Source organism: Arabidopsis lyrata (assembly GCF_000004255.2).
Source record: "Arabidopsis lyrata subsp. lyrata unplaced genomic scaffold ARALYscaffold_4, whole genome shotgun sequence".
Classification (NCBI taxonomy): Eukaryota; Viridiplantae; Streptophyta; class Magnoliopsida; order Brassicales; family Brassicaceae; genus Arabidopsis; species Arabidopsis lyrata.
In genome coordinates this window covers 15,571,159-15,590,581 of record NW_003302552.1, presented here as the reverse complement: position 1 = coordinate 15,590,581, position 19,423 = coordinate 15,571,159, and the positions used below count along the sequence as shown (strand labels likewise).

Below are 19,423 nucleotides of genomic sequence, written 5' to 3'. Positions count from 1 at the left end.
GAAGAAACTTTTGTAATTTACAGGATTAGCTACAATTTGGTTCAACATTAAGTATCTTTGAATGATACATTAATTTGTTTGCTAGAGCTCAGGAGTCAATAAATACATTTATTCATTCAGCATAATATAGTTGGAAATCTGCAGAGTATTAGTGAGAAGATATAATAATTAAGAAAAGGACCCACGCACCGTCATTTAGTTAGATTCGCGAATAAACTGCTTTCAAATTAGGTGTGATTGCATATTAAATGTTAACCATTTATTCTATGGCAAAGAAATAAATCTACAGTAGTATTAAATTTATTTAATAAATAAGATTAGAATATGGTGAAGAGATTAGAGATAAAAGATTATATAATTTATTTACTAAAAGAAATCAATTTTTAACCATATTTTATTGAATTTAATGCATAATTATTGTCCTACAAAGGAATTGTTTTAGAAATCTATGTTGAGTTATTATTATGAAAAAACCAAATATTATAATTGGAAAGTTCAGTATCAAATCTATGTTAAGATTAACTAAAATATTATGTTATAACTTTTTTTAGGCAGCATAATTAACTTAAAATCTTATAGAGAAGATAATTAATTGAAATTTTTTATTAAAGAAGGTAACCAAAAGAAGAAGAAGAAGAAGAAGAAGAATAGAGCGGGTCCCACAAGGTTCGTATCCGACGGCTGAGATCGAACCACCACATTGAAAATTAAATCACGCGCAAACGAGTCGAAGGAACATATAGGGGTAATATCGTCATTTCAGATGGACCGGCAGAATTTATTAATCCGTACACGAGGGGGCAAAGACTCATTACTCAGCACTGTTATTTTTTAATTTATTATTATTTAAATCCAATTTTATTTTTTTCTTGTTTTCACATTGAAGAAACTCCTCATTACATTTGGAGAGAAAAAAAAAAAAAGGCAAAAAACCAAAAAGGAAGATCCGAAAATTTTCCCACGAAAATCTCAGATTCTGGGGAAAAAGAAAGGAAATCGCCAAGCAGAGAATAAGGTAAAATTTCATTCCTATTGGAATATTTGGGCAGAGATTTTTTTTTCTATTGGATTTGTTCAAACGATAAATCATCTATCTTTGGGAGAAAAAAAAAAAAAGTTAAATTTAACAAGATCGTTTCTTTTTAGTTTTTTTCACATTTGTTCTTCGTTAATCTTTCATCGGAGAAAAGGAAAAATCTTAATTTCCTTTTTTATTTATTTCCTTTTCGTTTGTTTGATCATTGTGATCATCGTCTCTACTTACACACAACTCTAAAACGATTTCTGTTCTCAGAAGATAAGAGACGAACAAGAGTTTTGATTTTGTCTCTGTGACTTGTGTCTGTTTCATAACGAGTCATGTCAGAAACTCAGCAGCAGGTTCAGAACTCTACTGGGTCGATTCGATCTCCCGAGAAAATTCAAGGTAGTTACTTTTTTTTTTTTCATTGAAGATCCAAAGAAACGTTTTTTTTTTATAACCGTAATGTGTTTGATTGTTTGATGATCATGTAATTCTTGTTTCTGATCATTCAAGTCTTAATGTGATTTCGTTTCTTTTTATGAGAGTTTTGATCATTCAAGTCTTAAAAAGTCCGAAAATTTAGAGGTGAATACGAATTTGTCTTTTTTTGGAGTTAGCTTGTTGGATTCGTCTTGTCGGATCATTGTTTCTGAATGATTCTCAACATTTATGGAAGTTATAGATCATGTTTTTTTCATCGTGTGATAATTGTTCTCTGATCAAAATTGGTAAAAGTGTTAGATTCTGATTGCTCTTTGTCGGATTTAAAGTTCTACATTGTGTTATTGCCTTTGGAAAGTTGATTCCTATGATTTGAGTTTCGTTTTATCTTGTGATTTAGATATATAATCTTCATGTCTCGTGTTCTTTGTGTTATGATTTTTTAGATACCTTTAGGAGGATGAAAGTTAATGAAGATAATATGGAGCAATCTAGTCCATATCCTGATCGTCCCGGTGAGCGAGATTGCCAGTTCTTTCTGAGAACTGGGCAGTGTGGCTATGGAAACACCTGTCGGTACAATCACCCTCTTACTCATCTTCCACAGGTGAGAAACTTAGTTTATACGGCTGACTCTTCTTCTTGCCCTTTTTCTGTTACTCTAGCTTATACAGTTTGTAACATTTTGTAGGGTGTTATTTATTACAAAGACCAACTGCCTGAGAGGATTGGACAGCCTGACTGTGAGGTGCACTGCTTACTTTATACTTATCATCTCACTTTGTGGTCTTGCATTGGTCTGAAAATTTTTAGTAGCCTTTCTGGTCTGGGTGCAAGAGTGATGCTTAATCCACATTTATGCTGCAAAACATATCTTGTCTTGAGTCTTTCCTTATTTGGAAAGTGTTAATAGTCTGGATAGTTGATGCACCCGTATTGTTTTACCTTTTCTCTGAAGATGTTTAACGAACACGTTCCTCTTCTGTATGTATTTTCTTTGCAGTATTTTCTGAAAACAGGAGCCTGTAAGTATGGCCCAACATGTAAATATCACCACCCAAAGGACAGGAATGGTGCTGGACCCGTACTGTTCAATGTTCTCGGTTTTCCTATGCGACAGGTAAGATTACACCGTGCAGATAGCCTGCTTATTATTACAGTTTCATACTTGATAGAAAACTTTTTATGTTTTTTCTCTCTCCAGGGTGAGAAGTCATGCCCGTATTACATGCAGACAGGATTGTGTCGATTCGGGGTTGCCTGCAAATTCCATCATCCTCATCCTCAGCCTTCTAATGGCCACTCTGCATATGCATTGTCCAGCTTTCCGTCTGTTGGTTTTCCTTATGCCAGTGGAATGACAATGGTGTCTTTGCCTCCTGCAACATATGGAGCTATGGCACGTCCTCAAGTTCCTCAGTCTCAGGCCTATATGCCCTTCATGGTTGCACCTTCCCAAGGCCTTTTGCCTCCTCAAGGCTGGGCAACTTACATGGTAAGTCTTATATATCTTTGCTCAGTGCTCAAGTAGAAACCTTTATCTCTCTCTGTGAAGTTACGACAAATAGACAGAGATTCACTTTCCTTTACCACATACCCATTTTGCAAAAGAATGTCTTAGTCTGAAAATTCTCTCTCTTCTTTTCTTTTTTTTACTGTGGTGCAGGCTGCATCTAACCCCATTTACAGTGTGAAAGCTCAACCTGACTCCAGTTCTAGTGCATCGGTGCCTGTGGCCATGACATCACATTATCACAGTTTTTCTGAAAGAGCTGAATGTAGGTTTTTTATGAACACTGGAACATGTAAATATGGAGATGATTGCAAATACAGTCATCCGAAAGAAAGGTTGTTACAATCACCACCAAATCTCTTGAACCCTATTGTTCTTCCCGCAAGACCAGTAAGTCTCTTGTCCTACTTTGTTTTTTTTATGCCAACTTGACATATCCGCAACTCGTTCTGTTGATTTTGTTAACGTCAACAGAGGTTTGGTGACACTAATTTCTATGCTTTTGCTGTGTTCAGGGACAACCAGCATGTGGTAACTTCAAGGCCTACGGATTCTGCAAGTTTGGAGCAAGCTGCAAATTTGATCACTCAATGCCACTAAACCCTTACAACACTACGGGCTTGGCCATGTCTTCTCTGCCTACTCCTAATCCTTATGCTCCACCTGTTTCAACTAATCTGAGGATCTCATCGCCACCAAGCCCCCCTGATTCGAGTACCCTATCCAATGGTAAACCCGGTGCTGCAGAGACTCAAAGCTTGGAGACTGAGAAACAAGACGATAGTCCTGCACAGCCAGAAAAATCAGAAGTGCAGGACTCATTGCCACCAAGCTGCTCTGATTCAACCTCCCTACCCAATGTTAAACCTGATTCTGAGAATCCAAGTTCAGAGAATGAGAAACAAGACGATAATACTATACAACAGGACAGCTCAAAAGTGCAGGATTCATCTGATAAATCTACATGATCTCAGAATGAATGACAATCTGGCTGAGTCTTTCCCTCTCAGGGTATCTAACGGTCTCAAAATGATCTCTCTGCCCTTTTTGTTAATTTTTTGGAAAGAGGGCTTGGAAGTGTTCTATCTTTTTGGTTTTTTTTTCTTTGGTTTCGGAGACAGCAATGGCTGAAACAAAATAGGAAAAGAACAGTGTTTTGAATGGGTTAATAAAACTTGACATCCTTTAGCAATTTTCAGATTCTCAACATATCAAGTTCCATGATTTTTTTTTATCAGAGTGTATATTCTATTTCTTTGATGCAGCAACTAGAAAAGGTTAAAGCCAAGTAATTTTTGGATTTGCAAAATACAAATTAGCATCCCTCTCTGTAACTTTTTTGGCTTTAGACATGGAAATTGGGAACCCAACACAAATAGAATCCCTCTCTTTAGGACAGAGACTTTGCCTAGAAAAGGGTAACAAAGAAAACGAAACGAGATCTGATGCTGATGTGTCAGGATATAATTGGTCAGACTACGTAATTCCACGGAGCTTGTGTTCTTAAATCCGCTGCTTCGCAGGATCGCAGGATACAATTTTATAGAAGAAAGTGAAAAGAAGAGAGAAAGGGGAAGAAGAAAATGTATAAATCACCATTAACGTTGCTCACGCTTCTTACTCTTTGCTTTGGATTCTTCGATCTCAGCAGTGCTCTTTATGGATCTTCGTCACCTGTGGTTCAGCTCACTGCTTCTAACTTCAAGTCCAAGGTATGGCTCTGCATCGATTTCATCTTTTGGTATATCAATCCTTCTTCACACGATTGTTTCTGAGAATCTCTATTGGTTTATCTGTAGAGATCCGGTTTAGTTGCTATTTCATTGTTTGGGGTAAACCGAAAATGAGAATTGATGTGAAACTGTGTTAGTGTTGTTGTTAACTTGTTTGTTGTTGCAGGTTCTTAATTCAAATGGAGTTGTTTTGGTAGAGTTCTTTGCACCATGGTGTGGTCATTGCAAAGCTCTAACACCTACATGGGAGAAAGTGGCTAATATTCTCAAAGGAGTTGCTACTGTGGCAGCAATTGACGCAGATGCTCACCAGTCTGCCGCTCAGGTTTGTCATGTCATCTAAAGCTTCTATTTTTCCATGTAACCGTTACTCGTGATTCGTACAAGAAATAAAATTTTTACTCACTGTAATGCATAAAGCTCTGGCTCAGGTTTCTGATACTGATAATGAACTCTCTTGTTCAGGATTATGGTATCAAAGGTTTCCCAACTATTAAGGTCTTTGTTCCTGGAAAGGCTCCAATTGATTACCAAGGAGAACGAGATGCCAAATCCATTGCTAATTTTGCTTACAAGCAGGTTTGTCACCTTCTCCTACTTGATTCTTCATTATACTCTTTTTTACTGTCAAGATATTTCTCATCCTGTGTGGAATCGTACTGATTGTCCACCAATAAAATATAGATTGTTTAGTAAAATATGAATTGAAGAACCACAAGTGGCCATCTTAATTTGCACTGCACATATAACATTCTCCATCAAACAAACTTGTGTACCTGCATTAAGATAAGCTTATTGCTATCTGTTTGCTTGGCAGATCAAGGGTCTTTTGAGTGACCGTTTGGAAGGCAAAAGTAAACCAACTGGAGGAGGATCTAAGGAAAAGAAATCTGAACCTAGTGCATCTGTGGAACTGAACGCTGGAAATTTTGATGAGTTGGTCATCGAAAGCAATGAACTTTGGATCGTTGAGTTTTTTGCACCTTGGTAAGTTGTCCTTATTTGGCCCAAATGAACTGTTCATGCCTTTGAACTTCTTCGGTTCATCTGAAGGTGTAAAATATCTTCTGTTTTTTTTCCCTTCTACTTAAAGGTGTGGACACTGCAAAAAGCTTGCCCCGGAGTGGAAAAAGGCTGCAAAAAATTTGCAGGGAAAGGTGAAACTAGGTCATGTCAATTGCGATGTCGAGCAGGTAATCACTAGAAATGTTTATATTTTATTAATTTGGTTATCAGAGATAATTTCTATGAACTCTTTCCCGTCTCATCATTATATGTACTGTTTTCTTAGAAAATTTACCATATTTGTAGTCTTTACCCATTTGCCTTTGGAGCATGAATCCTGATCAGCTGCCCCAATGTCTTTACTTTTTTTTTTTATCAAAAACTGTTGTTTTCATTTTGTTTGTGATAAGTTCTGACAAAGAATCTTATATATTGCAGTCGATAATGAGCAGATTCAAAGTGCAAGGATTCCCTACGATTTTGGTATTTGGTCCAGACAAAAGCAGTCCATATCCTTATGAGGGTGCCAGGTCTGCGTCAGCGATAGAATCTTTTGCGTCTGAACTTGTGGAATCCAGTGCTGGCCCTGTTGAAGTAACCGAACTAACTGGGCCGGTATTGTTCACATCCTTTGTTTCGTCTCTTAACATTATTTCTTAAATACTACTAAGCTCGAATCCAAGACATCGACACTTGTTTCATTGTGATTGTATAGGATGTCATGGAAAAGAAGTGTGGTTCTGCTGCTATTTGCTTTATCTCTTTCTTACCTGACATTCTTGACTCCAAAGCTGAAGGAAGGAACAAGTACCTCGAGATGTTATTATCAGTTGCAGAGAAGTTTAAGAAGCATCCTTACAGGTATACTAAAAAAGATTATAACCTCTGTGCTGCAGCATTGTCTTGTTCTCATTTAGTATTAACGGTTTCAGAGTCGTCGCAGTAGGGGGAGAAGAAGTTTCAAGTATTTTAGTGTTCTTAGGAACCTAAAATCAACGAAGTGTGGAATTCTGTAGAACTATATTACCTAATCTGGAAGTCTCAATAAAGAATCAATACACAATCTTACAGAAGTGTTAGGATATTAGATTGTTACAGTCAACAAAGAGAGGTTTAGGGTTCTTATAGAAGTGTTAAGACTTGCTTTGAGAACTTCTGGAAAAGCCTCGTTATTTTTCCTGCACATCTCGTGATATTATCATCTCTCAAGGCAGAATGAGAATTTTATGTAAAATTTAATATTGTCTGCAGTTTTATGTGGGTGGCGGCGGTAACTCAACCGGATTTGGAGAAGCGAGTTAATGTGGGGGGATACGGTTATCCAGCAATGGTAGCCATGAATGTGAAGAAAGGAGTATATGCTCCTCTTAAAAGCGCCTTTGAGCTTCAACACCTCTTGTAAGTTTGGTTTAACTAGAGATCACAATGGTTCAGGTGGTTTTCGACAGGTAATCATTGTTTGTTTTATTTCATCAGAGAATTTGTCAAAGATGCTGGGACCGGTGGGAAAGGAAATGTGCCAATGAATGGAACACCAGAGATCGTGAAGACAAAGGCATGGGATGGTAAAGATGGAGAGCTGATTGAGGAAGATGAATTCTCACTTGATGAACTCATGGGAGGTGATGATGCTGTTGGTACTAAGGATGAGTTGTGAAGAATCCAAGTTGGTGATGATGGATTTTACTACTTTTGGGATCCTTGAATGTATTTCACCCTTTTATGTTTTCCAAAAGAAAAGCAAGAGCATTTCAAGAGATAGGAACATGTCTGGATTTTGTATTACGATAGACAGATAACACAGAATCTTAACTGGAGTGATATTAGAGTTCATTGCTCGAAATAATTTTCAGTGGAGTTTCAAGTTTTCCTTGAAGCAATCCACAACGTGCATGTCGATTTGAGGATTATAGTCCTATATCGGACTTTCTTTTTATATCAACTCAACACTATGAAGTATCTATACTCTTGGTTTTAGCACTATCTATTTAGAGAAAAGAGGTATTATTTGCCGAAACCAATTGGTACAACGATCAGGTAATAACCAAATCAAAAGCGTACCCTTTTGCTGCAAATCTTTAGTATCCATATCCAACATCACATGAAACATCAGATAAATTCAAAGGGAGAGGAGAATTACACAATCTGATTTCAGCGGTGAGAATAAGGCAAAGACCGTGAATACGCATACCGGGATGTTACCAACGAAGGCGGAAGCTCAGGTTCAGTTACGCTTGGGTATCTTTGTGATGATCGGTAGTACTCAGCCAATGAATCCGGTGTAACATACCGGGAATACAGGTCATCATCTTCTCTTCCTGGAGCAGCCATGTATGTCCTTGGTGGTCTTTCAAGAGCATGGTGCTCATAAATGTAATACGGATATCTCCTGTAGGAGTCCAGAGCAACTGCTGAAGCTGGTGGGTCGGGTGAGTTTCGACCCAAGATTTCCCGTCTAGACCTAAGATGATCATACGTGTGGTAGTCTCTTTCAGACAAATGAGGATGACGAACTTCCCTACGGTCATGCCTCTCAATCTCTGCTTGTCTCAATAGCCGGTCATGGTCCATAGATGAACGGTAAGAATCCAAACGAACACGGTCTCGGTTGACAATGTGGTAAGAAGAAGAAGATTCTGGAGGTGCAATTTGGTAATGCTGGGTTGTTTCCCCTCCTCTCAAGCCATATGTTCGATACTCTCTTTCACTAAGATATAAATCATGCGGTTGTTCTTCTCTGCGTGGAGGAGGTGAAGCACGTCTTCTTTCATGTGTGCGGGTCGGGTGACCCCTACTGCTACCAGGGGCATACCGGTCTCTATCAGATCTTTTGCTGTCAGCACGACGAGGCACAGGGATTTGCTGGGTGTGGGAAACTTGTGCAGGGATTGTAGCTGGCCGAAAAAGCTTTTTAAGCTTAAATACCTTTAAGAACACCACAATAGAAGAGAAGAACAGAGTGATGAAGTCGTGTTAATATATAAATTAGAGAAAATGATGAAAATATGAAGTTTACCTGCTTATGAGTCAACTCTGTTTTGAACTTGTTTTTATTATTGTAGTTCTCCTTGATTGCTTTCTTGAATTGGCTCTCAGCCAATGGGATGCAATCACTAAAAATCTTAAAGCGTACCTGAATCCAAAGAATATCATCAAGTTGATTCATAAGTTAAAATAAATTCCGACGAAAAAAAACTCGTATCATTTTCGAGACTAGTTGTATATATGAAGTTTTCATATTTGAAAACAGGTGTCAATGAAATGGCTAACAAACACAATGTTACCTGAGCAGGAAAGGATCCACCAAAAGCATTGCGCTCAAGTTTCATCCCACCCGCAGAGGATGCTTCAAAAATTCCATAGAGGAGTTTGAGATCATAGTCATAAAGAAAAAGCTTAAGCCCAGGCTTGATACCCATGACAAAATCCTTCCTTTTCTCTTGTACACCCATTACACTGAACCGAAAACAATCAGGTCTAGTTTTTGTATTGCACATAAAGATCAGTCCACCAATCTTTACTTTCCCAGGCCCATCCATTTCTCTTTTCTCAGGGTCAACAGGCTGCTCTTTCCTCTCTTCCATTCTTTGTTCTGTTGCATCAGCAGCAGCTACTACATCTTTCCTAGGTTTCTTGTTTGAATCTATAACCTGTTTTCTCTGTCTCTTCCTTTTGCGTTTCTTGTCTTCAGCCAAGCCAGTTTTGGTTTCTACAGAACCGTCAATAGCTTTCTTAGCTTCGATCAAGTTTCCTCCTGGAGAAGCTCCGACGTCTCTCTTATCAGTTGCACTCTCTTTATCCATCCCCTGAGCAAGAGTCCCTTTAAATTTTTTCCCCCTTTGCCTCTTAGCTCTTCCCTTTACCTCTTTTAGTGTTTCCTTACCAGAAGGTTCGCCTCCAACAACTTTAACATCATCTGCAGGTTGAGGAGCTACTGCTAATTCTTCTAATTCTTTCTGAAATTCCATATCATTTCCTCCAGGATAGGGTTCTGAGTCTTTGTCTTTTCCAGAAGAACATTGAGGGGAATCTGCAACAGACTCTATAGCCTTCTTTACTTCCTTTTCGCTTTCGCCAAGAGAAGGCTCTTCACTTTGTTCACCAGCCACCTGACCAGCGGTGCCTCTCTTAATTTTCCTCTTTACTATCTTCTTTACCTTTTTAATAATTTTTGTTTTCGCTGGTAAACCCTGTGGCTTTGTCATTCCAGAAGAAGTTGCTTCAACAGAAGCAAGAAGAGAGGGTTCTTCAACAGTCACATTTTCTGCATCATTTTCCACCACCGGTGCTTTTAAGGCTGCCAAATCCTGATTGGTATCCACCAAAGTTTCTACAAACTCTTCATCTGCCTTACCTTTTTCTCCATCAAAGGTTTCTACAACCTCATTCACATCCTTTTCCTCAGCTTCAACCACCACTTCCTCATTATTCCCGGCAACTTCATCATTCTCAACCACCGAAGCCTCAGGAGCTTTCTCACTCTCATCATTCTTTACATCTTGCAGCTCCATTTTCAAGGATTTCAATGCGTAGTCGCTGCAAAATAAAATGAAAAAGAGATCAGAGAATCATATGGTAAAAGAAAGCATTAGCCAATGGTTATTCTGTGACATTTGGCATCAGAGAGATTCTCATCTAGACATTAGTCATCATTCTTATCTCCTAACAAGTAGATTATAATGTCTCGGTCTGAAACAAGAAGATAGTGATTAAGAGATGAGAGAAAACATAAGCTAAAGTCCCTGTCTTTCCATCACTTGTGGTCTTGCACTAATCAAGAAAATTTAGAATGTTGAAAAAGTGTAATTGACATTTATAGACCTCAAAACACAGAAGAGATCCGGGCAGAATCAAAAGAAATAGGTTTAAATCGAATCTAGAGTGTGCTCGAAGAACTCTTACCAAATCGAAGAAAGAGCAAATTGTCGACGATGATCTCTCCAAATCCGCGGATCTTACCACAATCGAGAAGAAATTGACCAAAGAGTTTAGAGAAAGAAGAGATATAGAAGAGGAATAAATAATAAAGGAAGCCTCATTCAATTGAATCGATCGGTGCTTGTTTTGTTACCAAAGAAAGAAAGAAAGAAGCAGAGTTGATCCACCAAAGCGTAAGAGACGAAGATGGCGCAGAATCTAAATAAACAAGTTTGGGCTTTATCAAGCCCAACAAGGCCCAAATATTAAGTGTTCGAAAGTCGAAACTGTTGTTTTCATTTCGCCAGTGATGAAGAGGAATTCTCACTTGAAAGTATCATCTTTTATAACAATGTGCTGATTGAGGAAGAGGAATTCTCACTTGATAGTATCATCTTTTATAAAGAGCATGAATAAAGCTAGAACATCTGATATAATTTGAAACATAAAATACATCTTCTTCTTTTTTTTTTTTAATATATATAGTGCATCTCGTCTCCTCCATGAATAGAACATAATCATAACTTCCTTTATTCTTCTTTTGATTTAATATAATCTATATAGTTGCCCCATCACATTTTTTTTTTTGCTCCTAATCTAAATAAGAATCTACTAGGTACTTATTCTGGGAAAGTATGTAGATCAATCTTCGATAACAAGCAAAATCATGTTCAACAAGACTCCCATTAGCCTTTTTCAATCAACCTTAATAAAATAAAATCCACATAAATCATCAGCCACTACATTGGTAATCCTAAAATTCAATGTGAAACATAATTTTGAAGTTTCGTTTCGTTTCACCCAGTAAAATCATTCACTTCGTTCCAAGAGCATTGTTTCAGTGGCGGTTCTTACAATTTATATGCATTTACAGCTCGAGGTGTATCCAACGCCATCTAATAAAATTCATTATAAAGCATCCAAATGGTTAGTTAAGACTGAATGACATTAATTCAAAATTTAAAAGTGTGAATGAAACTTACGCGAGAAGCATTCACAATATTTCTTCGAGCTACATGATTTCATGCAGTTGCATCATTTGTTTCGCCTCGCTGCTGCCTTGGTGTTCTCGTCGTCACCTAATAGCTTATAATTAATCTGATGTACCGCGAAAGCAAGTGGGCTACGAGTTTCAATCTTCTGACGAGCTTTCAGGATTAAGTCTTCATGACCTATCTTGTTCTGACAATCTTGACATCACAGCTCTCTACGCAGCATTTTCTAGCAGTAAAACACTTGCAGTACTTATTGAATCCGAAACTTTTTTGTGCAATTTTGTCCAGATGCAATTGAATCCGAAATTTTAAAGAAAAAAAATACTTAAGTCAAACGAAAAAAAGGACCAAAAATAGAACCGATCCCCAATTATATCATGAAAAGATTAACTATGTAGAGTATATTTTTAATAAAAAAAACTTTACCAATTTATTTATTTACTTTAGTTTCGGATTAAATGCAACCGGACCAAATAAGTTTTCTTGTGAATTCGGCATGTACCCTAACCAAGCAAACCAAACCAAAAACCAAAATGTTCTCCGGTATGAAGTTTTAAAAACCACAATCTCCACAAATTTGAAGATTTATTTTTCAGTCTAATAACAAAAGCCAAATGATGGTATATGTAGTTAAGTAAAATCATCCACTTCAATGCTCTGTGAAAACATAAAAGAGTCACTGTATATCCAATGTTTTCCCAGTTAAGATCGTTTTGTTTCATCAATAGGTTGATGCGCAGTTGCCACAGTACAGTACCTTGCATAACACACCACACAAGTTCCTTCAATTTCTAGTTCCTTTTCCTGCATCCATTACATTTTGATCTCCCATTTGGTTTAGGAAAATTATGAGCAGAGTTGGCTAAAGGCTTAAAAAAATTATTTCAAAATTATATATATCATATCAAATCTATATATATCTTAGTTAATATCAAAATAGTTTTCATATAACAAAACATAATCAACTAAAAGTATAAAAATCCACAAAACTTTGTTTAAAATATAAATTTTCTAGTGATTTATTATAGTTAGCCAAGACAACGAACAAACTGTGTTCTGTTTTGTTTAGTGATCGATCCATCATCGATAAACCTATCTATTTATAAGCTTCATTATGTTTCTGTCTTTTTCTGTTTTCTTGCAATGCAAATTAAGTTGGTTTTTTCCAGTTTTTTTCTTCTGCTTATGCAGTGAACTAGTCTTTTTCCTTCTTTTTTTTTTACCTTTTTCCTATATTTGCAAATTGTGCCACAAAACAATATATTATATTTAAAGCTTAAATAAAGCTGAGAAAGTATTTATCATCAGTCCACTCGAGATTTAACGAAGCAATCTTTGTGGCTCTCCTTTTGTCTTCTGCTTTTGGATTTTGGTGGTTTTTTTTAAGAGACTTTGCACTCAGTATTTGTATAATATAACTTTTTACGATTCAATGCTAATTGAGTTTTTATCTTCTTCTTTGCGCAATGAACAAACATATTATAAACGCTGCGAAGTGCCTATAAACGTTTTTACCTCTAAGTGCATGAATATCGGTTGAAATGTTGAATATCTTAGACAAATCTTAGGATTAAAGTTGATTAAAAATAATCAAACCAACATCTTAAAGCTAAGATTTGTATCTTAGTTAATATGTTTTTCTTAACTTAAGATGTTGCAAGGTGTCACATTGTGATTGGTTAAAAAAACAAACAAAAGAAGGACACATCCAGTTATGGAACGACTATTTCACAGAAAATCCAACTTTCCCTCCTAATCTATTTAGACGCCGATTTGGTCGAGTGGACAAAATATTCCATAAATTAAGTTTAAAACATTTGTGCTTTATGTTATTTATGTTATAAATTGTATCTCATGTATGTTTTAATTTTTTCAATTTGCAACAATTATTAAGTTGTCTATAATTATAAATTTTATTTTTATATAAATTTTTTTTAATTTTCTAAGAACCACATGTTAAGAGCCTACTATTAATCATACAAAAATCTTAACACAAAAAAACTATCTCTTAACTATCACTTTTACAAATATATTACTTAAATATTGCTAAGAGGTATTTCTAAGATACTACCAATAATCATGCTCTAAAAAACGCGTCGCTTGCAGCAGCCTCGAACAGAAACTCTTCCAACATTCTTGCTACACTCACAAACCCTGCTGATACAAAGAGCATTCACGGTCTCTTTCGAGGTCATCATAAGAACTCGTTGTTCCTGACTTGTTCAACAAGTTATCGAGCTATGATCATCGTCGCTCATATCTAGGTCAAAACTCATAAGCAATGGAGAGAAATACAGAGACGATGTTTTCAGATGATAAATGGATGCATAGTAGAAACTAGCCACGAGGTGGAAGGTTCTCTGAGGATCCAACGTAGTTCATACACTCGAGTAATGTCGTCACTTGCGCCGATCTCATCATAGCTAAAGTCTCCTAAACAAACACCAACACCAAAAACCAAAACCCTAGAAATCAGAAGAAAACCATAAAAAGAGACAAATCTCGGCGAACATATAGACGATGAATTGGGACGTCTTACACACATATATAGAGGTCAAGATCTGGTGACTTTGAATTTCTACAAACGATCAACATTTAATTTGGTTGATATTTCTCGTAAAATTAACATGAATGGAGGAGATTACCAGGTCGATGGGCTCTTCGTATATATACCTGTTTGACCGTTTAATTTTCGTATAGTATGTAGCAGCCTTTGTATAAAAATCGAGAGAGTAGCCTATGACTGTAGCTTGTTGTCCAAGGAACAGAAAGCCTGGCAACATTAATGGAGAAAAAGGAAATAAATTAAGAACAAAGAAAGAATAAAGCATCAAACCAATTAGGGCTCCTATATATCTGCAATAAACCTGAAAACCAAAAGATAGAAAGAAAGAATAAGCTCGTTGAAATTGATATAAATGTTATTTTGTTTAAATATCAAAAATAAATGCATATATGAAAATACATTGGTTATCGAAAAAGAGACAAGATGATATCTAAAGGATTAATGAGCTGTTTCTTGGATAGGCAGATGGCTAGATAACGTTGTAACGACAAACAGGACATGAAAGCTTGTGGCCTAGCCACTGAAAAATACAGTCCCTATGAAAACTGTGGGAACACAACAATTTCGTGGTGCTGCTTTCACCCAACGCTTCTAGACAGATTGTGCATGAGTCTTGTTCTGTTTGTAACCGATCGATCAGGATGATCTTCGGATATGTCATCATGATCTATCACATCACTAAACCAAGTTTCTTCTATAACTCCAACTTGAGTTACAATTAAGAAACCTGATCTTCCTCCTTTTTTTTCTCGATGCAGCTTAATCGCTTCTTTGGCGATGTTAACAAAAACGCAGTCCCGGATACATGCGTGGATTCCATTATCGATCAACATATAGGTCAACAGGATAGCGCACAATTCTACACCAATCAAAATCATAGGTGGGATCTCGGTTCTCACTTCTACAACTTCCTTCCCGCCGATGGTTGTTTGTTGAATTAGGGTTTAACGACCACTAGCACTCCGCATAAAAACGCGTTTGATTCCACGGATCCTTAGTACTACCGATACTGTATCTTTGAAATTGTCGAGACAGGCGTATGATTTTGATTCATAAGAGTCTATATTCATCGAATGTCTGAGCGCCATCGAGATCGAGAGAGAGATATCCGAACGCTAGCTAGTGATTGATTATAGTTAGCCAAGACAAAGAACAAACTGTCTTCTGTTTGGTTTGCATCGATAAACCTCTCTATTTATAGGCTTATAGTTATGTTTGTGTCTTTTCCCCTTTTCTTGCAAAGCAAATTAAGTTTCCATTTTTTTTTTCTTTTGTTTATGTAGGTAATAAAAGGAAATTTCTGTCTTTTTCCTTCTTTTTTGACCTTATTTCTATATTTGCAAATTGTACCACAAAACAATATATTATTAAAAATATTTTAAAGCTGAAATAAAGCTGAGAAAGCATTTATCATCAGTCCACTGGAGATAATTCAAAGAATAAGCAATCGTTGTGGCTCTGCTTTTATCTTCTGCTTTGGTGTGTTTTTTTTAAGAGAATTTACACTCTTTGGACAAGCATATTTTCTTCTACTGTTTCTTTTGTTTGTTTAAGCTTGAAATATTCAAACTCAAGATCATGGAGGATTCGTCTTTTCCAATAATAAGCATAATTAATTGGACTTCTAAGAAGAAAAAAAAAAAGAAAAAAAAAAGCGAATTCAATAGCATGGTTGGTATTTTCTCCACATTTTCTGTTGTTAGAAGCGGCGGCCATATATAGGCGGCGAACACAGAGTGTCATCATCGTAAGCTCTCATTTTTTTTATTTGCATGTCTGATTCCAATAGTGGTTATATGGAACAGGAGAATTTGTTGTGTTAGATTTATGCTTGAGCTAGCTTTATGTTCATAGTAATTCCTTCTTAGTATGACTCTTCTCCAGTAGATAATTTTTTTTTTTTTTTTTTTTGAATTAAGCCACCTAGCAGATGTTTTGCTCTAACAATTCAGGCTCATAATCGATGGGAAAATCAAAGAGTTTATGATTACATTAGAAGATTATTTGAGTTGCTTGTTTTCAATATTTCCAGTTAAATCTTTTGAACTCCGATCATTGGTTTCAAGCAAAACATTCTTGATAAGGTATTTATTTGCTTCTTTCAAATCCATAAATTGGTTTGATCAAGCTAGACCTGACATGAAATCGCGCGTGTTTTGCTTCGTTTCATCAATAGGCTGATGACGTACCTTGCATCACACACCACACAAGTTCCTTCAATTTCTAGCTAGTTCCTTTTCCTGCATCCATTACATTTGGATCTCCCATTTGGTTTAGGAAAATTATGAGCAGAGTTGGCTAAAGGCTTAAAGTAGAAGTGGAACTAGACGATGATTCAAGATGGTTTTGCAACTAGTTTGTGTGTTTGTTATGGTTGAAATCTTTTGATATTTTTTTTGTCAAAAACAAAGTTCTTTTCTCTTATAGGGTATTTTTCTTCTTTTTCCTCTCCATTTGATGATTTTAGTAGAATATATATGTGACAGCTAAGTTCGCTTGATACTACTATATATGCTACTAACAAACAAATTGATAGTAATCTTTATCCACTTGAAGCATTCAAAAAATGAACCAGGAAATGAAGGCATAATAAAGCTCATCTCATCGTCAGGAAAATTACATATATAGCTATCAAAACGCCGAGAACTAGCTAACCACAAATCTCTAAAAAATCAAATTTTCATTTTTTGTTCGTATCACATTCTGATTTTCTTCCAAATTTAAGAAGATGAACAAAATTCTGATTTTTGTGTATACCTTTGTTGTGTTAAAGAAGATTAAATATTGGTCTCTTTTTTTGTCCTCTTAGAGGTATTGGGTTTGTATTCTGTCTCTGTTCTGCTCCCACCATGTCTTGGCATGCACTTCCCCAAACCATTCCCGACTGCAAACACCCGGTTCGAAAGGTTTACGGTTAACCGCCAAATAAATTAGGATATAAAATGCTGGAAACCCCGGTTCTCTGGTTCCATGTGGTAACTGTCTGATGGTAATGTAGACACCAGGCTCGTCCTCTTCAAACCACTCAGCTTGTAATTGGCTTGCTTTGTTTATGAGTACCTGAGAATTTCGAGGCCATATCTTTGATCTGCATAACATCCGCACCCAAAATTAAAGTATAATCTTAAAACACAACATAGCACTAGGTGATCATTGGACATCAGCATAATGTTGGATAGAAAAGGTAACAAATACTAGTAAGTAAGCAATAAAGTCTTCTGCCATGAAATAAAATGAGTCAAGAAATGGATGATGTTTCTTTTCTCCATGATGCTGTTGGTTGTAAGGATGAATGGATTTTGCTACTTTTGGATCTCAACAGTTGAAATGTGTTTCCCTTTTCTCAAGAGATATATAGGAACATGTCTTGATTTTGGATTTTTGATAGACACATAACAGAGAGTCTGTAGTGTATAGTGATTTCACAATTCGTAGCATTAAACTTTTTCATGTGGTTTTGTCTTCATAGCACCACGGAAAGAACAAACCGAGAAAACTTAAACTACATAATAAATCTTCACCAAACCGTTCAAGATAATTATACCAAAGCAACTGGATTTAGACATTTAGTTTAGAAACCAAAAATACCCAAATTGAGTATGATGAACTACAGAACAAACGAAAATTCTTAGCAAACAGAAGAGCAAAAAACAAAAATTTCTTTCATTACTCTGTTTATAATATCTGACGACAATTCCAATAAGTGTCGAAGACTAAAAACCCTAAATCTTGCACCAAAATCAAATTACATTTCCTAAGAAAAACTGCACCTTTAGGCCAAAAGAAACCAAGAATTGACAGAAATGAAGATCCTTTTTTTGTATTGTACGTGTGATCCTCTGGCGATAAACAGAGCATGGTCAGAGAGGCGGAGAATCTCGGAAAGAAGAGCATCCGTTGCTACATTCACCAGCGCAGTGGCCAGAATCGTCGTCAAGAAGAGGGTTTCCGTGGCTACATTCGCCGGAAGTAGAGGCGCCCTCGTGGCTCGCCGTAGGAGGGACAAGAGCAAAACAGAGTTTACCTTTTCCCGATCGGAAAGACCAAAGAGGAAAAAAGTCGTCGACTTTAAAGCTATTAGCAGCAAGCACATTTTTCCAACCATCAACAAAGACATAATACCAGTTTCCAGTCATCTTCCATTTCCTCAGATCAAGAACATGCTTCTTCAACAAAGGATCCACCAAATCAACACTCACACCTTCTTTACGAATCTTCAAAGCTTGTTCATTTATGATTCTTGTTTCTTCCTCTGTCAAAAAGTCTGGATTTTTCACTTGCCTAAAAGGTACTGAGAGACGTGCTTGAAGACTGGCGAGGTCAGTCTTAAACAGTTTCCTCGTTGAGATCAGTTTTGGATTGTAGCCGTTCTCTTCTCTCCTCATCACGTTCAAAAGCCAATCCGGTGGTGTCGTTTGAATTGGTTCCACCTCTAAAGGACCATCGATTTTGGGTTTCTTGAGACTTCTCTCTTCCATGGTGTTCATGTGAAGACGTTTCTTGAACTGGGTAACGCAAGATGAAGAAGAAGGTTCCGATTCGGTATTAGGGTTTTGTAGTTCCGATGATCTCTGTTGTTCGATCGCACGCGTCTTGCGAAAAGAAGGAGATGATCGGTGGGTTCTGTTCTTTCTCGGTACTTTATCTCCAAAGATTCTTGCTTCTATCTCTGTTTCTTCGTCAATGGTCTTTGATTTCTCGTCCTCGTGAGTACCATACTCTTGATCGTAAACCATGGCAGCGACATGTAACAACATCTCGAAGTTCGACTCTGAAACCCTAGGATCATCATAGTTACCCATTTTCTTCGATTCTCTGAAAGACAGGAGAAATTTTAAAAAGAATTTGTACCGTTGTACGCAAGAAACCTAAAGCTGGGGAAGAAGAAAGAAAAGAGAGCGAGAGGAGAGAGAGAATGAGCGTAAAGTGTACCTAAGAGAGAAGGTAGAGAGAGAGAGAGAGAGAGATGTGTGGTGTTCTTAAATAGAAATATATGACGTCATCTCAAGTTCTTCACAAATCACTAAATCTAATAAGATCTTCTAATGAAATTTCTGGCCCGTAATTATGACCGTTATGTGTTATGTTAAAATTTAAATCATGTGGCCAGACTAAAATTACCATTGTCTTACTAATTTTCTTAATATTATCTTGTTGATTTATTAGACTAAAATATTTTCCTATTGTTAGTAGTTTATGAAATAATTTTGTATTATATATTACCATCTA

At 36.6% G+C, this 19,423-nt stretch overlaps 4 protein-coding genes across 4 annotated transcripts; 2 read left to right on the top strand and 2 right to left on the bottom strand.

Annotated features, from left to right (window-relative positions):
- Positions 1-848: 848 nt before the first annotated feature.
- On the top strand, positions 849-4,170 carry LOC9317320 (zinc finger CCCH domain-containing protein 26). Its single transcript, XM_002881207.2, has 8 exons — positions 849-1,015; positions 1,295-1,426; positions 1,912-2,072; positions 2,157-2,213; positions 2,469-2,585; positions 2,670-2,960; positions 3,132-3,368; positions 3,494-4,170. Exons 2-8 carry the CDS (start codon positions 1,360-1,362, stop codon positions 3,944-3,946), a joined length of 1,383 nt encoding a protein of 460 aa, XP_002881253.1. The 5' UTR covers positions 849-1,015; positions 1,295-1,359; the 3' UTR covers positions 3,947-4,170.
- Positions 4,171-4,453: 283 nt separating this feature from the next.
- LOC9315492 (protein disulfide-isomerase 2-3) lies at positions 4,454-7,609 on the top strand. Its single transcript, XM_021030143.1, has 9 exons — positions 4,454-4,690; positions 4,878-5,036; positions 5,177-5,290; positions 5,529-5,698; positions 5,805-5,904; positions 6,155-6,331; positions 6,432-6,577; positions 6,968-7,114; positions 7,193-7,609. Exons 1-9 carry the CDS (start codon positions 4,562-4,564, stop codon positions 7,371-7,373), a joined length of 1,323 nt encoding a protein of 440 aa, XP_020885802.1. The 5' UTR covers positions 4,454-4,561; the 3' UTR covers positions 7,374-7,609.
- A 94-nt stretch (positions 7,610-7,703) lies between these two features.
- LOC9315491 lies at positions 7,704-10,792 on the bottom strand. Its single transcript, XM_021030142.1, has 4 exons — positions 10,619-10,792; positions 9,001-10,252; positions 8,733-8,849; positions 7,704-8,641 (listed from the first exon to the last, which is right to left on the bottom strand). The coding sequence occupies exons 2-4, from the start codon at positions 10,225-10,227 to the stop codon at positions 7,868-7,870; spliced, it is 2,118 nt and encodes a 705-aa protein (XP_020885801.1). The 5' UTR covers positions 10,228-10,252; positions 10,619-10,792; the 3' UTR covers positions 7,704-7,867.
- Positions 10,793-17,836: 7,044 nt separating this feature from the next.
- Positions 17,837-19,371, bottom strand: LOC9315490 (putative B3 domain-containing protein At2g27410). Its single transcript, XM_021029452.1, has one exon. It carries the CDS (start codon positions 18,994-18,996, stop codon positions 18,055-18,057), a length of 942 nt encoding a protein of 313 aa, XP_020885111.1. The 5' UTR covers positions 18,997-19,371; the 3' UTR covers positions 17,837-18,054.
- Between the last annotated feature and the right edge of the window lie 52 nt (positions 19,372-19,423).

Bases quoted from the DNA above. Each gene is read 5' to 3' on its own strand.
- LOC9315490 (XM_021029452.1), bottom strand. From the start codon at position 18,996: ATGGGTAACTATGATGATCCTAGGGTTTCAGAGTCGAACTTCGAGATG.
- LOC9317320 (XM_002881207.2), top strand. From the start codon at position 1,360: ATGTCAGAAACTCAGCAGCAGGTTCAGAACTCTACTGGGTCGATTCGA. The intron at 2,073-2,156 runs GTGAGAAACTTA...AACATTTTGTAG, and splicing joins CTCTTACTCATCTTCCACAG to GGTGTTATTTATTACAAAGA. The intron at 2,961-3,131 runs GTAAGTCTTATA...ACTGTGGTGCAG, and splicing joins AAGGCTGGGCAACTTACATG to GCTGCATCTAACCCCATTTA.
- LOC9315491 (XM_021030142.1), bottom strand. From the start codon at position 10,227: ATGGAGCTGCAAGATGTAAAGAATGATGAGAGTGAGAAAGCTCCTGAG. The intron at 8,850-9,000 runs GTAACATTGTGT...CTTTGGATTCAG, and splicing joins GTGGATCCTTTCCTGCTCAG to GTACGCTTTAAGATTTTTAG. The intron at 8,642-8,732 runs GTAAACTTCATA...GTGTTCTTAAAG, and splicing joins CAGAGTTGACTCATAAGCAG to GTATTTAAGCTTAAAAAGCT.
- LOC9315492 (XM_021030143.1), top strand. From the start codon at position 4,562: ATGTATAAATCACCATTAACGTTGCTCACGCTTCTTACTCTTTGCTTT. The intron at 5,037-5,176 runs GTTTGTCATGTC...TCTCTTGTTCAG, and splicing joins CTCACCAGTCTGCCGCTCAG to GATTATGGTATCAAAGGTTT. The intron at 5,905-6,154 runs GTAATCACTAGA...TATATATTGCAG, and splicing joins TCAATTGCGATGTCGAGCAG to TCGATAATGAGCAGATTCAA.